Source organism: Oncorhynchus keta, unplaced genomic scaffold, assembly GCF_023373465.1.
Source record: "Oncorhynchus keta strain PuntledgeMale-10-30-2019 unplaced genomic scaffold, Oket_V2 Un_scaffold_21438_pilon_pilon, whole genome shotgun sequence".
Lineage (NCBI taxonomy): Eukaryota > Metazoa > Chordata > Actinopteri > Salmoniformes > Salmonidae > Oncorhynchus > Oncorhynchus keta.
Genome location: NW_026290863.1, coordinates 94,647 through 108,169, shown reverse-complemented (window position 1 = coordinate 108,169; position 13,523 = coordinate 94,647). Strand labels below are relative to the sequence as shown.

Below are 13,523 nucleotides of genomic sequence, written 5' to 3'. Positions count from 1 at the left end.
CCCCTACTAACCTTCCCCAGTGGTTTCCCCCACTCACCCCTACTAACCATCCCCAGTGGTTTCCCCCACTCACCCCTACTGTATACACAGCTTCCCCAGTGGTTTCCCCCACTCACCCCTACTAACCTTCCCCAGTGGTTTCCCCACTCACCCCTACTAACCTTCCCCAGTGGTTTCCCCACTCACCCCTACTAACCTTCCCCAGTGGTTTCCCCACTCACCCCTACTAACCATCCCCAGTGGTTTCCCCACTCACCCCTACTAACCATCCCCAGTGGTTTCCCCACTCACCCCTACTAACCTTCCCCAGTGGTTTCCCCCACTCACCCCTACTAACCTCCCCCAGTGGTTTCCCCACTCACCCCTACTAACCTCCCCAGTGGTTTCCCCACTCACCCCTACTAACCTTCCCCAGTGGTTTCCCCACTCACCCCTACTAACCTCCCCCAGTGGTTTCCCCACTCACCCCTACTAACCATCCCCAGTGGTTTCCCCCACTCACCCCTACAAACCATCCCCAGTGGTTTCCCCACTCATCCCTACTAACCATCCCCAGTGGTTTCCCCACTCACCCCTACTAACCTTCCCCAGTGGTCCCCCACTCACCCCTACTAACCATCCCCAGTGGTTTCCCCCACTCACCCCTACTAACCTTCCCCAGTGGTCCCCCACTCACCCCTACTAACCATCCCCAGTGGTTTCCCCACTCACCCCTACTAACCTTCCCCAGTGGTTTCCCCCACTCACCCCTACTAACCATCCCCAGTGGTCCCCCCCACTCACCCCTACTAACCTTCCCCAGTGGTTTCCCCACTCACCCCTACTAACCTTCCCCAGTGGTTTCCCCCACTCACCCCTACTAACCATCCCCAGTGGTTTCCCCCACTCACCCCTACTAACCTTCCCCAGTGGTTTCCCCACTCACCCCTACTAACCTTCCCCAGTGGTTTCCCCACTCACCCCTACTAACCTTCCCCAGTGGTTTCCCCACTCACCCCTACTAACCTTCCCCAGTGGTTTCCCCACTCACCCCTACTAACCTTCCCCAGTGGTCCCCCACTCACCCCTACTAACCTTCCCCAGTGGTTTCCCCACTCACCCCTACTAACCTTCCCCAGTGGTCCCCCACTCACCCCTACTAACCTTCCCCAGTGGTTTCCACCACTCACCCCTACTAACCATCCCCAGTGGTTTCCCCCACTCACCCCTACTAACCATCCCCAGTGGTCCCCCCACTCACCCCTACTAACCTTCCCCAGTGGTTTCCCCACTCACCCATACTAACCATCCCCAGTGGTCCCCCCACTCACCCCTACTGTATACACAGCTTCCCCAGTGGTTCCCCACTCACCCCTACTGTATACACACACAGTGTCATGGTTGGGGTTAATTCTACAAATTCTACTTAAATTCTCTGTCAAATCCAGGTCAGACTTTTTTTTCAGGCTGAGCATTTCTCTGTTCAGACAACAGGGGGCAGTGTAACCAGCTGGTTATTATGTACAGTAGTAGTACCATCAGCAGACAGCAGGGGGCAGTGTAACCAGCTGATTATTATGTATAGTAGTAGTACCATCAACAGACAGCAGGGGCAGTGTAACCAGCTGGTTATTATGTATAGTAGTAGTAGTACCATCAGGGGGCAGTGTAACCAGCTGATTATTATGTACAGTAGTAGTACCATCAACAGACAGCAGGGGGCAGTGTTACTAGCTGATTATTATGTACAGTAGTAGTACCATCAACAGACAGCAGGGGGCAGTGTAACTAGCTGATTATTATGTATAGTAGTAGTAGTACCATCAGGGGGCAGTGTTACTAGCTGATTATTATGTATAGTAGTAGTACCATCAACAGACAGCAGGGGGCAGTGTAACCAGCTGATTATTATGTATAGTAGTAGTACCATCAACAGACAGCAGGGGGCAGTGTAACCAGCTGATTATTATGTATAGTAGTAGTACCATCAACAGACAGCAGGGGCAGTGTAACCAGCTGGTTATTATGTATAGTAGTAGTAGTACCATCAGGGGGCAGTGTAACCAGCTGATTATTATGTACAGTAGTAGTACCATCAACAGACAGCAGGGGGCAGTGTAACCAGATGATTATTATGTACAGTAGTAGTACCATCAGCAGACAGCAGGGGCAGTGTAACCAGCTGATTATTATGTATAGTAGTAGTACCATCAACAGACAGCAGGGGGCAGTGTAACCAGCTGGTTATTATGTACAGTAGTAGTACCATCAGCAGACAGCAGGGGGCAGTGTAACCAGCTGGTTATTATGTATAGTAGTAGTAGTACCATCAGGGGGCAGTGTAACCAGCTGGTTATTATGTATAGTAGTAGTAGTACCATCAGCAGACAGCAGGGGGCAGTGTAACCAGCTGGTTATTATGTATAGTAGTAGTACCATCAGGGGGCAGTGTAACCAGATGATTATTATGTATAGTAGTAGTACCATCAGCAGACAGCAGGGGGCAGTGTAACCAGATGATTATTATGTATAGTAGTAGTACCATCAGCAGACAGCAGGGGTCAGTGTAACCAGCTGGTTATTATGTATAGTAGTAGTACCATCAGGGGGCAGTGTAACCAGCTGGTTATTATGTATAGTAGTAGTAGTACCATCAGCAGACAACAGGGGGCAGTGTAACCAGCTGGTTATTATGTACAGTAGTAGTACCATCAGCAGACAGCAGGGGCAGTGTAACCAGCTGGTTATTATGTATAGTAGTAGTAGTACCATCAGGGGGCAGTGTAACCAGATGATTATTATGTATAGTAGTAGTACCATCAACAGACAGCAGGGGGCAGTGTAACCAGCTGATTACATATTCAATCAATCCCTATACCAGTATGCTGTTCCCACATGCTTCAAGAGGGCCACCATTGTTCCTGTTCCCAAGAAAGCTAAGGTAACTGAGATAAACGACTACCGCCCCGTAGCACTCACTTCCGTCATCATGAAGTGCTTTGAGAGACTAGTCAAGGACCATATCACCTCCACCCTACCTGACACCCTAGACCCACTCCAATTTGCTTACCGCCCAAATAGATCCACAGACGATGCAATCTCAACCACACTGCAAACTGCCCTAACCCATCTGGACAAGAGGAATACCTATGTGAGAATGCTGTTCATCGACTACAGCTAGGCATTCAACAACATTGTACCCTCCAAGCTCGTCATCAAGCTCCAGACCCTGGGTCTCGACCCCGCCCTGTGCAACTGGGTACTGGACTTCCTGACGGGCCGCCCCCACCCCGCTGATCCTCAACACTGGGGCTCCACAAGGGTGCGTTCTGAGCCCTCTCCTGTACTCCCTGTTCACCAACGACTGCGTGGCCATGCACGCCTCCAACTCAATCATCAAGTTTGCGGACGACACAACAGTGGTATGCTTGATTACCAACAACGACGAGACGGCCTACAGGGAGGAGGTGAGGGCCCTTGGAGTGTGGTGTCAGGAAAATAACCTCACACTCAACGTCACCAAAACTAAGGAGATGATTGTGGACTTCAGGAAACAGCAGAGGGAACACCCCCCTATCCACATCGATGGAACAGTAGTGGAGAGGGTAGCAAGTTTTAAGTTCCTCGGCATACACATCACAGACAAACTGAATTGGTCCACTCACACAGACAGCATCGTGAAGAAGGCGCAGCAGCGCCTCTTCAACCTCAGGAGGCTGAAGAAATTCGACTTGTCACCAAAAGCACTCACAAACTTCGACAGATGCACAATCGAGAGCATCCTGGCGGGCTGTATCACCGCCTGGTACGGCAACTGCTCCGCCCACAACCGTAAGGCTCTCCAGAGGGTAGTGAGGTCTGCACAACGCATCACCGGGGGCAAACTACCTGCCCTCCAGGACACCTACACCACCCGATGTTACAGGAAGGCCATAAAGATCATCAAGGACAACAACATTTACATTTACATTTACATTTACATTTACATTTAAGTCATTTAGCAGACGCTCTTATCCAGAGCGACTTACAAATTGGTGCATACACCTTATGACAACCAGTGGAACAGCCACTTGCATCTAAATCTTGTTGGGGGAGAAGGGGGGTGAGAAGGATTACTTACCCTTACTTACCCTATCCTAGGTATTCCTTGAAGAGGTGGGGTTTCAGGTGTCTCTGGAAGGTGGTGATTGACTCCGCTGTCCTGGCGTCGTGAGGGAGTTTGTTCCACCATTGGGGGCCAGAGCAGCGAACAGTTTTGACTGGGCTGAGCGGGAACTGTACTTCCTCAGTGGTAGGGAGGCGAGCAGGCCAGAGGTGGATGAACGCAGTGCCCTTGTTTGGGTGTAGGGCCTGATCAGAGCCTGGAGGTACTGAGGTGCCGTTCCCCTCACAGCTCCGTGGCGAGCACCATGGTCTTGTAGCGGATGCGAGCTTCAACTGGAAGCCAGTGGAGAGAGCGGAGGAGCGGGGTGACGTGAGAGAACTTGGGAAGGTTGAACACCAGACGGGCTGCGGCGTTCTGGATGAGTTGTAGGGGTTTAATGGCACAGGCAGGGAGCCCAGCCAACAGCGAGTTGCAGTAATCAAGACGGGAGATGACAAGTGCCTGGATTAGGACCTGCGCCGCTTCCTGTGTGAGGCAGGGTCGTACAGCCCGAGCTACTGCCTGTTCACCCTGCTATCATCCAGAAGGCGAGGTCAGTACAGGTGCATCAAAGCTGGGACCGAGAGACTGAAAAACAGCTTTTATCTCAAGGCCATCAGACTGTTAAACTGCCACCACTAACATTGAGTGGCTGCTGCCAACACACTGTCATTGACACTGACTCAACTCCAGCCACTTTAATAATGGGAATTGATGGGAAATGATGTAAATATATCACTAGCCACTTTAAACAATGCTACATTATATAATGTTACTTACCCTACATTATTCATCTCATATGCATACGTATATACTGTACTCTATCATCGACTGCATCCTTATGTAATACATGTATCACTAGCCACTTTAACTATGCCACTTTGTTTACATACTCATCTCATATGTATATACTGTACTCGATACCATCTACTGTATCTTGCCTATGCTGCTCTGTACCATCACTCATTCATATATCCTTATGTACATATTCTTTATCCCCTTACACTGTGTATAAGACAGTAGTTTTGGAATTGTGAGTTAGATTACTTGTTGGTTATTACTGCATTGTCGGAACTAGAAGCACAAGCATTTCGCTACACTCGCATTAACATCTGCTAACCATGTGTATGTGACAAATAAAATTGGATTTGATTATTATGTATAGTAGTAGTACCATCAGCAGACAGCAGGGGGCAGTGTAACTAGCTGATTATTATGTATAGTAGCAGTACCATCAACAGACAGCAGGGGGCAGTGTAACCAGCTGATTATTATGTATAGTAGTAGTACCATCAACAGACAGCAGGGGGCAGTGTTGCTAGCTGATTATTATGTACAGTAGTAGTACCATCAACAGACAGCAGGGGGCAGTGTAACTAGCTGATTATTATGTATAGTAGTAGTACCATCAACACACAGCAGGGGGCAGTGTAACCTGCTGATTATCATGTATAGTAGTAGTACCATCAGGGGACAGTGTAACTAGCTGATTATTATGTATAGTAGTAGTACCATCAGCAGACAGCAGGGGGCAGTGTAACCAGCTGATTATTATGTACAGTAGTAGTACCATCAACAGACAGCTGAGGGCAGTCTCACAGTTAATGAAACCTTTCTCTCTCTCCCACAATCTCTCGGTCTCCCTATCTCTCTCTCTCTCTCTGTCTCTCTCTCTCTCTCTCCCTTTGTCTCTCTCTCTCCCTCTGTCTCTCTCTCCCACAATCTCTCTCTCTCCCTCTCCCTCTCTCTCTCTCTCTCTCTCAGGCCACCTATGTGTTGCTGGCATTGGCTTGGGTGTTTGTACCAGTCTATGTGTCTTCAGGGGTGAGTTCACACACACACACACACACACACACACACACACACACACACACACACACACACACACACACACACACACACACACACACACACACACACACACACACACACACACACACACACACACACACACACACACACAGCCAGAGTGTGTACCTGCACCCTTTCCTGCGTGTTGCAGCTCGTTGAAGAATTCTGTAACCTGAACATTCCTCTGCTGGGCGTCTCTCTTAAACAGACAGTGTGTTTGTTCCAGATCGTGACCATGCCGGAGTACCTGGGTCGTCGGTTCGGAGGGGAGAGGATCAGAACCTACCTGTCTGTTCTCTCTCTGATGCTGTCTGTCTTCACCAAGATATCAGTATGATATATCACACAGCCCTGTCTGTTCTCTCTCTGATGCTGTCTGTCTTCACCAAGATATCAGTATGATATATCACACAGCCCTGTCTGTTCTCTCTCTCTGATGCTGTCTGTCTTCACCAAGATATCAGTATGATATATCACACAGCCCTGTCTGTTCTCTCTCTGATGCTGTCTGTCTTCACCAAGATATCAGTATGATATATCACACAGCCCTGTCTGTTCTCTCTCTCTGATGCTGTCTGTCTTCACCAAGATATCAGTATGATATATCACACCACACAGCCCTGTCTGTTCTCTCTCTGATGCTGTCTGTCTTCACCAAGATATCAGCACACAGCCCTGTCTGTTCTCTCTCTGATGCTGTCTGTCTTCACCAAGATATCAGTATGATATATCACACAGCCCTGTCTGTTCTCTCTCTGATGCTGTCTGTCTTCACCAAGATATCAGTATGATATATCACACAGCCCTGTCTGTTCTCTCTCTGATGCTGTCTGTCTTCACCAAGATATCAGTATGATATATCACACAGCCCTGTCTGTTCTCTCTCTGATGCTGTCTGTCTTCACCAAGATATCAGTATGATATATCACACAGCCCTGTCTGTTCTCTCTCTGATGCTGTCTGTCTTCACCAAGATATCAGTATGATATATCACACAGCCCTGTCTGTTCTCTCTCTCTGATGCTGTCTGTCTTCACCAAGATATCAGTATGATATATCACACAGCCCTGTCTGTTCTCTCTCTCTGATGCTGTCTGTCTTCACCAAGATATCAGTATGATATATCACACAGCCCTGTCTGTTCTCTCTCTCTGATGCTGTCTGTCTTCACCAAGATATCAGTATGATATATCACACAGCCCTGTCTGTTCTCTCTCTGATGCTGTCTGTCTTCACCAAGATATCAGTATGATATATCACACAGCCCTGTCTGTTCTCTCTCTCTGATGCTGTCTGTCTTCACCAAGATATCAGTATGATATATCACACAGCCCTGTCTGTTCTCTCTCTGATGCTGTCTGTCTTCACCAAGATATCAGTATGATATATCACACAGCCCTGTCTGTTCTCTCTCTGATGCTGTCTGTCTTCACCAAGATATCAGTATGATATATCACACAGCCCTGTCTGTTCTCTCTCTCTGAACCAAGATATCAGTATGATATATCACACCACACAGCCCTGTCTGTTCTCTCTCTCTGATGCTGTCTGTCTTCACCAAGATATCAGTATGATATATCACACAGCCCTGTCTGTTCTCTCTCTGATGCTGTCTGTCTTCACCAATATATCAGTATGATATATCACACAGCCCTGTCTGTTCTCTCTCTCTCTGATGCTGTCTGTCTTCACCAAGATATCAGTATGATATATCACACAGCCCTGTCTGTTCTCTCTCTGATGCTGTCTGTCTTCACCAAGATATCAGTATGATATATCACACAGCCCTGTCTGTTCTCTCTCTGATGCTGTCTGTCTTCACCAGGATATCAGTATGATATATCACAAAGCCCTGTCTGTTCTCTCTCTGATGCTGTCTGTCTTCACCAAGATATCAGTATGATATATCACACAGCCCTGTCGTTGTTCTGGTGTCACTGAATAGACTGTCATTGTCTCAGAGGTCAGAACACAATTACTATGACAATGGATGACCTGATTTCTCTATTTTTTGCTCTCCCCTCCCTCCTCCTCTCTCCTCCCTCTCTCTCTCTCTCTCCCTCCCCCTCCTATCTCCTCCCTCCACCCTCTCTCCTCCCTACCCCTCCTCTCTCCCTCGTCTCCCTCCCCCTCCTCCCACCCTCTCCCTCCCCTCTCCTCCCTCCCCCTCCCTCCCCTCTCCTCCCTCCCCCTCCTCTGTCTCGTCTCCCTCCATCAGACAGACCTGTACTCAGGGGCGTTGTTTGTCCAGGTGTGTTTAGGATGGAACCTGTACCTGTCTACCGTCCTCATGCTGGTGGTCACTGCCCTCTACACTATAGCAGGTCTATATACTATATTCTACTAGCCCTCCTCTCCGTCTACACTATAGCAGGTCTATACACTATATTCTATACTATCTTCTATACTATATTCTATACACTATATTCTATACTATATTCTACAAGCCTTAGTTCCCTCTACACTATAGCAGGTCTATACACTATATTCTATACTATATTCTACAAGCCTTAGTTCCCTCCATCTCTGTCTTCATCAGGTGGTCTGGCTGCTGTCATCTATACAGACACTCTGCAGACCTTCGTCATGATTATAGGAGCAATCATCCTCACCATCACAGGTACACACACACACACACAACACACACACACACACACACACACACACACACACACACACACACACACACACACACACACACACACACACATACACACACACACACACACACACACACACACACACACACACACACACACACACACACACACACACACACACACACACACACACACACACACACACACACACACACACGCACACACGCACACACACACTATCATCCTCACCATCACAGGTACACAGACACACTATCATCCTCACCATCACAGGTACACACACACATAGACACACACACACTATCATTCTCACCATCACCCTAACTTCACCTGCGTCTGTCTGTCTGTCTGTCTGTCTGTCTGTCTGTCTGTCTGTCTGTCTGTCTGTCCCTCCAGCATTCAACCAGATTGGAGGCTACAGTAACTTGGAGAGAGTTTACCAGGCAGCCATCCCTTCTAAGGTGAGTCAACAGCAACTTCCACTATCATGTGTAGTAATAATGTTGTTATTATCATAGGCATTAGTGTTATTATTCTCATAGGTATTAATGTTATTATCATAGTTATTAATGTTATTATCATAGTTATTAATGTTATTATCATAGTTATTAATGTTATTATTATAGTTATTAATGTTATTATCATAGGCATTAGTGTTATTATTCTCATAGTCATTAATGTTATTATCATAGTTATTAATGTTATTATCATAGTTATTAATGTTATTATTATAGTTATTAATGTTATTATCATAGGTATTAATGTTATTATCATAGTTATTAATGTTATTATCATAGTTATTAATGTTATTATCATAGTTATTAATGTTATTATTATAGTTATTAATGTTATTATCATAGGCATTAGTGTTATTATTCTCATAGTCATTAATGTTATTATCATAGTTATTAATGTTATTATCATAGTTATTAATGTTATTATTATAGTTATTAATGTTATTATCATAGGCATTAGTGTTATTATTCTCATAGTCATTAATGTTATTATCATAGTTATTAATGTTATTATCATAGTTATTAATGTTATTATCATAGTTATTAATGTTATTATCATAGTTATTAATGTTATTATTATCATAGTTATTAATGTTATTATCAAAGTTATTAATGTTATTATTATAGTTATTAATGTTATTATCATAGTTATTAATGGTACTATCATAGTTATTAATGATATTCTCATAGTTATTAATGTTATTATCATAGTTATGAATGTTATTATCATAGACATTAGTGTTATTATTCTCATATGTATTAATGTTATTATCATAGTTATGAATGTTATTATCATAGTTATTAATGTTATTATTCTCGTAGTTATTAATGTTATTCTCATAGTTATGAATGTTATTATCATAGACATTAGTGTTATTATTATCATAGTTATTAATGTTATTATCATAGTTATGAATGTTATTATCATAGTTATTAATGTTATTATCATAGTTATTAATGTTATTATCATAGTTATTAATGTTATTATCATAGTTATTAATGTTATTATCATAGTTATTAATGTTATTATCATAGTTATTAATGTTATTATCATAGTTATTAATGTTACTATCATAGTTATTAATGTTATTATCATAGTTATTAATGTTATTATCATAGTTATTAATGTTATTATCATAGTTATTAATGTTATTATCATAGTTAATGTTATTATCATAGTTATTAATGTTATTATCATAGTTATTAATGTTGTTATCATAGGCATTAGTGTTATTATTATAGGCATTAATGTTATTATCATAGTTATTCATGTTATTATCATAGTTATTCATGTTATTATCATAGTTATTAATGTTACTATCATAGTTATTAATGTTATTATCATAGTTATTAATGTTATTATCATAGTTATTAATGTTGTTATCATAGTTATTAATGTTATTATCATAGTTATTAATGTTATTATCATAGTTATGAATGTTATTATCATAGTTATTAATGTTATTATCATAGTTATTAATGTTATTCTCATAGTTATTAATGTTATTATCATAGTTATTCATGTTATTATCATAGTTATTCATGTTATTATCACAGGCATTAATGTTATTATCATAGACATTAGTGTTATTATCATAGGCATTAATGTTATTATCATAGTTATTCATGTTATTATCATAGTTATTCATGTTATTATCACAGGCATTAAGGTTATTATCATAGTTATTAATGTTATTATTCTCGTAGTTATTAATGTTATTCTCATAGTTATGAATGTTATTATCATAGACATTAGTGTTATTATTCTCGTAGTTATTAATGTTATTCTCATAGTTATTAATGTTATTATCATAGACATTAGTGTTATTATTCTCATAGGTATTAATGTTATTATCATAGTTATGAATGTTATTATCATAGTTATTAATGTTATTATTCTCGTAGTTATTAATGTTATTCTCATAGTTATGAATGTTATTATCATAGACATTAGTGTTATTATTCTCGTAGTTATTAATGTTATTCTCATAGTTATTAATGTTATTATCATAGTTATTAATGTTATTATCATAGTTATTAATGTTATTATCATAGTTATTAATGTTATTATCATAGACATTAGTGTTATTATCATAGGCATTAATGTTATTATCATAGTTATTCATGTTATTATCATAGTTATTCATGTTATTATCACAGTTATTAATGTTATTATCATAGGCATTAGTGTTATTATTCTCATAGTTATTAATGTTATTATCATAGTTATTAATGTTATTATCATAGACATTCGTGTTATTATTATCACAGTTATTAATGTTATTATCATAGTCATTAATGTCATTATCATATGCATTAGTGTTATTATTCTCATAGTTATAAATGTTATTATCATAGTTATTAATGTTATTATCATACTTATTAATGTTATTATCATAGGCATTAGTGTTATTATTCTCATAGTTATTAATGTTATTATCACAGTTATTAATGTTATTATCACAGTTATTAATGTTATTATCATAGGCATTAGTGTTATTATTCTCATAGTTATTAATGTTATTATCACAGTTATTAATGTTATTATTCTCAGTTATTAATGTTATTATCATAGTTATTAATGTTATTATCATATGCATTAGTGTTATTATTCTCATAGTTATTAATGTTATTATCATAGTTATTAATGTTATTATCATAGTTATTAATGTTATTATCATAGGCATTAGTGTTATTATTCTCATAGTTATTAATGTTATTATCACAATTATTAATGTTATTATCACAGTTATTAATGTTATTATCATATGCATTAGTGTTATTATTCTCATAGTTATTAATGTTATTATCACAGTTATTAATGTTATTATCATAGTCATTAATGTCATTATCATATGCATTAGTGTTATTATTCTCATAGTTATTAATGTTATTATCATAGTTATTAATGTTATTATCATAGGCATTAGTGTTATTATTCTCATAGTTATTAATGTTATTATCACAGTTATTAATGTTATTATTCTCAGTTATTAATGTTATTATCATAGTTATTAATGTTATTATAATCATAGGCATTAGTGTTATTATTCTCATAGTTATTAATGTTATTATCACAGTTATTAATGTCATTATCATATGCATTAGTGTTATTATTCTCATAGTTATTAATGTTATTATCACAGTTATTAATGTCATTATCATATGCATTAGTGTTATTATTCTCATAGTTATTAATGTTATTATCATAGTTATTAATGTTATTATCATAGTTATTAATGTTATTATCACAGTTATTAATGTTATTATCATAGGCATTAGTGTTATTATTCCTGTAGTTATTAATGTTATTATCATAGTTATTAATGTTATTATCATAGGCATTAATGTTATTATCATAGGCATTAGTGTTATTATTCTCATAGTTATTAATGTTATTATCATAGTTATTAATGTTATTATCATAGTTATTAATGTTATTATCACAGTTATTAATGTTATTATCATAGGCATTCGTGTTATTATTCTCATAGTTATTAATGTTATTATCATAGGCATTAGTGTTATTATCATAGTTAATGTTATTATCATAGGCATTAATGTTATTATCATAGTCATTAATGTTATTATCACAGGCATTAGTGTTGTTATTATCATAGTTATTAATGTTATTATTACCATAGTTATTAATGTTATTATTATCATAGTTATTAATGTTATTATTATCATAGTTATTAATGTTATTATCATAGTTATTAATGTTATTATCATAGTTATTAATGTTATTATTATCATAGTTATTAATGTTATTATCATAGTTATGAATGTTATTATCATAGTTAATGTTATTATTATCATAGTTCTTAATGTTATTATCATAGTTCTTAATGTTATTATTATCATAGTTATTAATGTTATTATCATAGTTATTAATGTTATTATCATAGTTATTAATGTTATTATCATAGTTATTAATGTTATTATCATAGTTATTAATGTTATTATCATAGGCATTAGTGTTATTATTATCATAGTTATTAATGTTATTATCATAGTTATTAATGTTATTATCATAGTTATTAATGTTATTATCATAGTTATGAATGTTATTATCATAGTTAATGTTATTATTATCATAGTTCTTAATGTTATTATCATAGTTCTTAATGTTATTATTATCATAGTTATTAATGTTATTATCAGTAGTAATAGTATTATAATAGTAGTATTGTTATTATCAGTACTAATAGTATTATAATAGTAGAAATGCTATTATCAGTAGTAATAGTATTATAATAGTAGTAGTACTATAACAGTAGTAATGTTATTACCAGTAGTAATAGTATTATAATAGTAGTAATACTATTATAACAGTAGTAATGTTATTATCAGTAGTAATACTATTATAATAGTAGTAATGTTATTATCAGTAGTAATAATATCATAATAGTAGTA

General features: G+C 38.6%; 1 protein-coding gene across 1 annotated transcript in view; it reads left to right on the top strand.

Annotated features, from left to right (window-relative positions):
* LOC127928097 (sodium/glucose cotransporter 5-like) overlaps nt 1-13,523 on the top strand; it is a 29,914-nt gene that overhangs the window by 14,067 nt on the left and 2,324 nt on the right. The window contains exons 4-8 of the mRNA XM_052515090.1: nt 5,888-5,947; nt 6,201-6,305; nt 8,193-8,298; nt 8,514-8,594; nt 8,989-9,053. Of these exons, the coding sequence (XP_052371050.1) occupies nt 5,888-5,947; nt 6,201-6,305; nt 8,193-8,298; nt 8,514-8,594; nt 8,989-9,053 (417 nt within the window). The remainder of the gene's footprint in view (nt 1-5,887; nt 5,948-6,200; nt 6,306-8,192; nt 8,299-8,513; nt 8,595-8,988; nt 9,054-13,523) is intronic.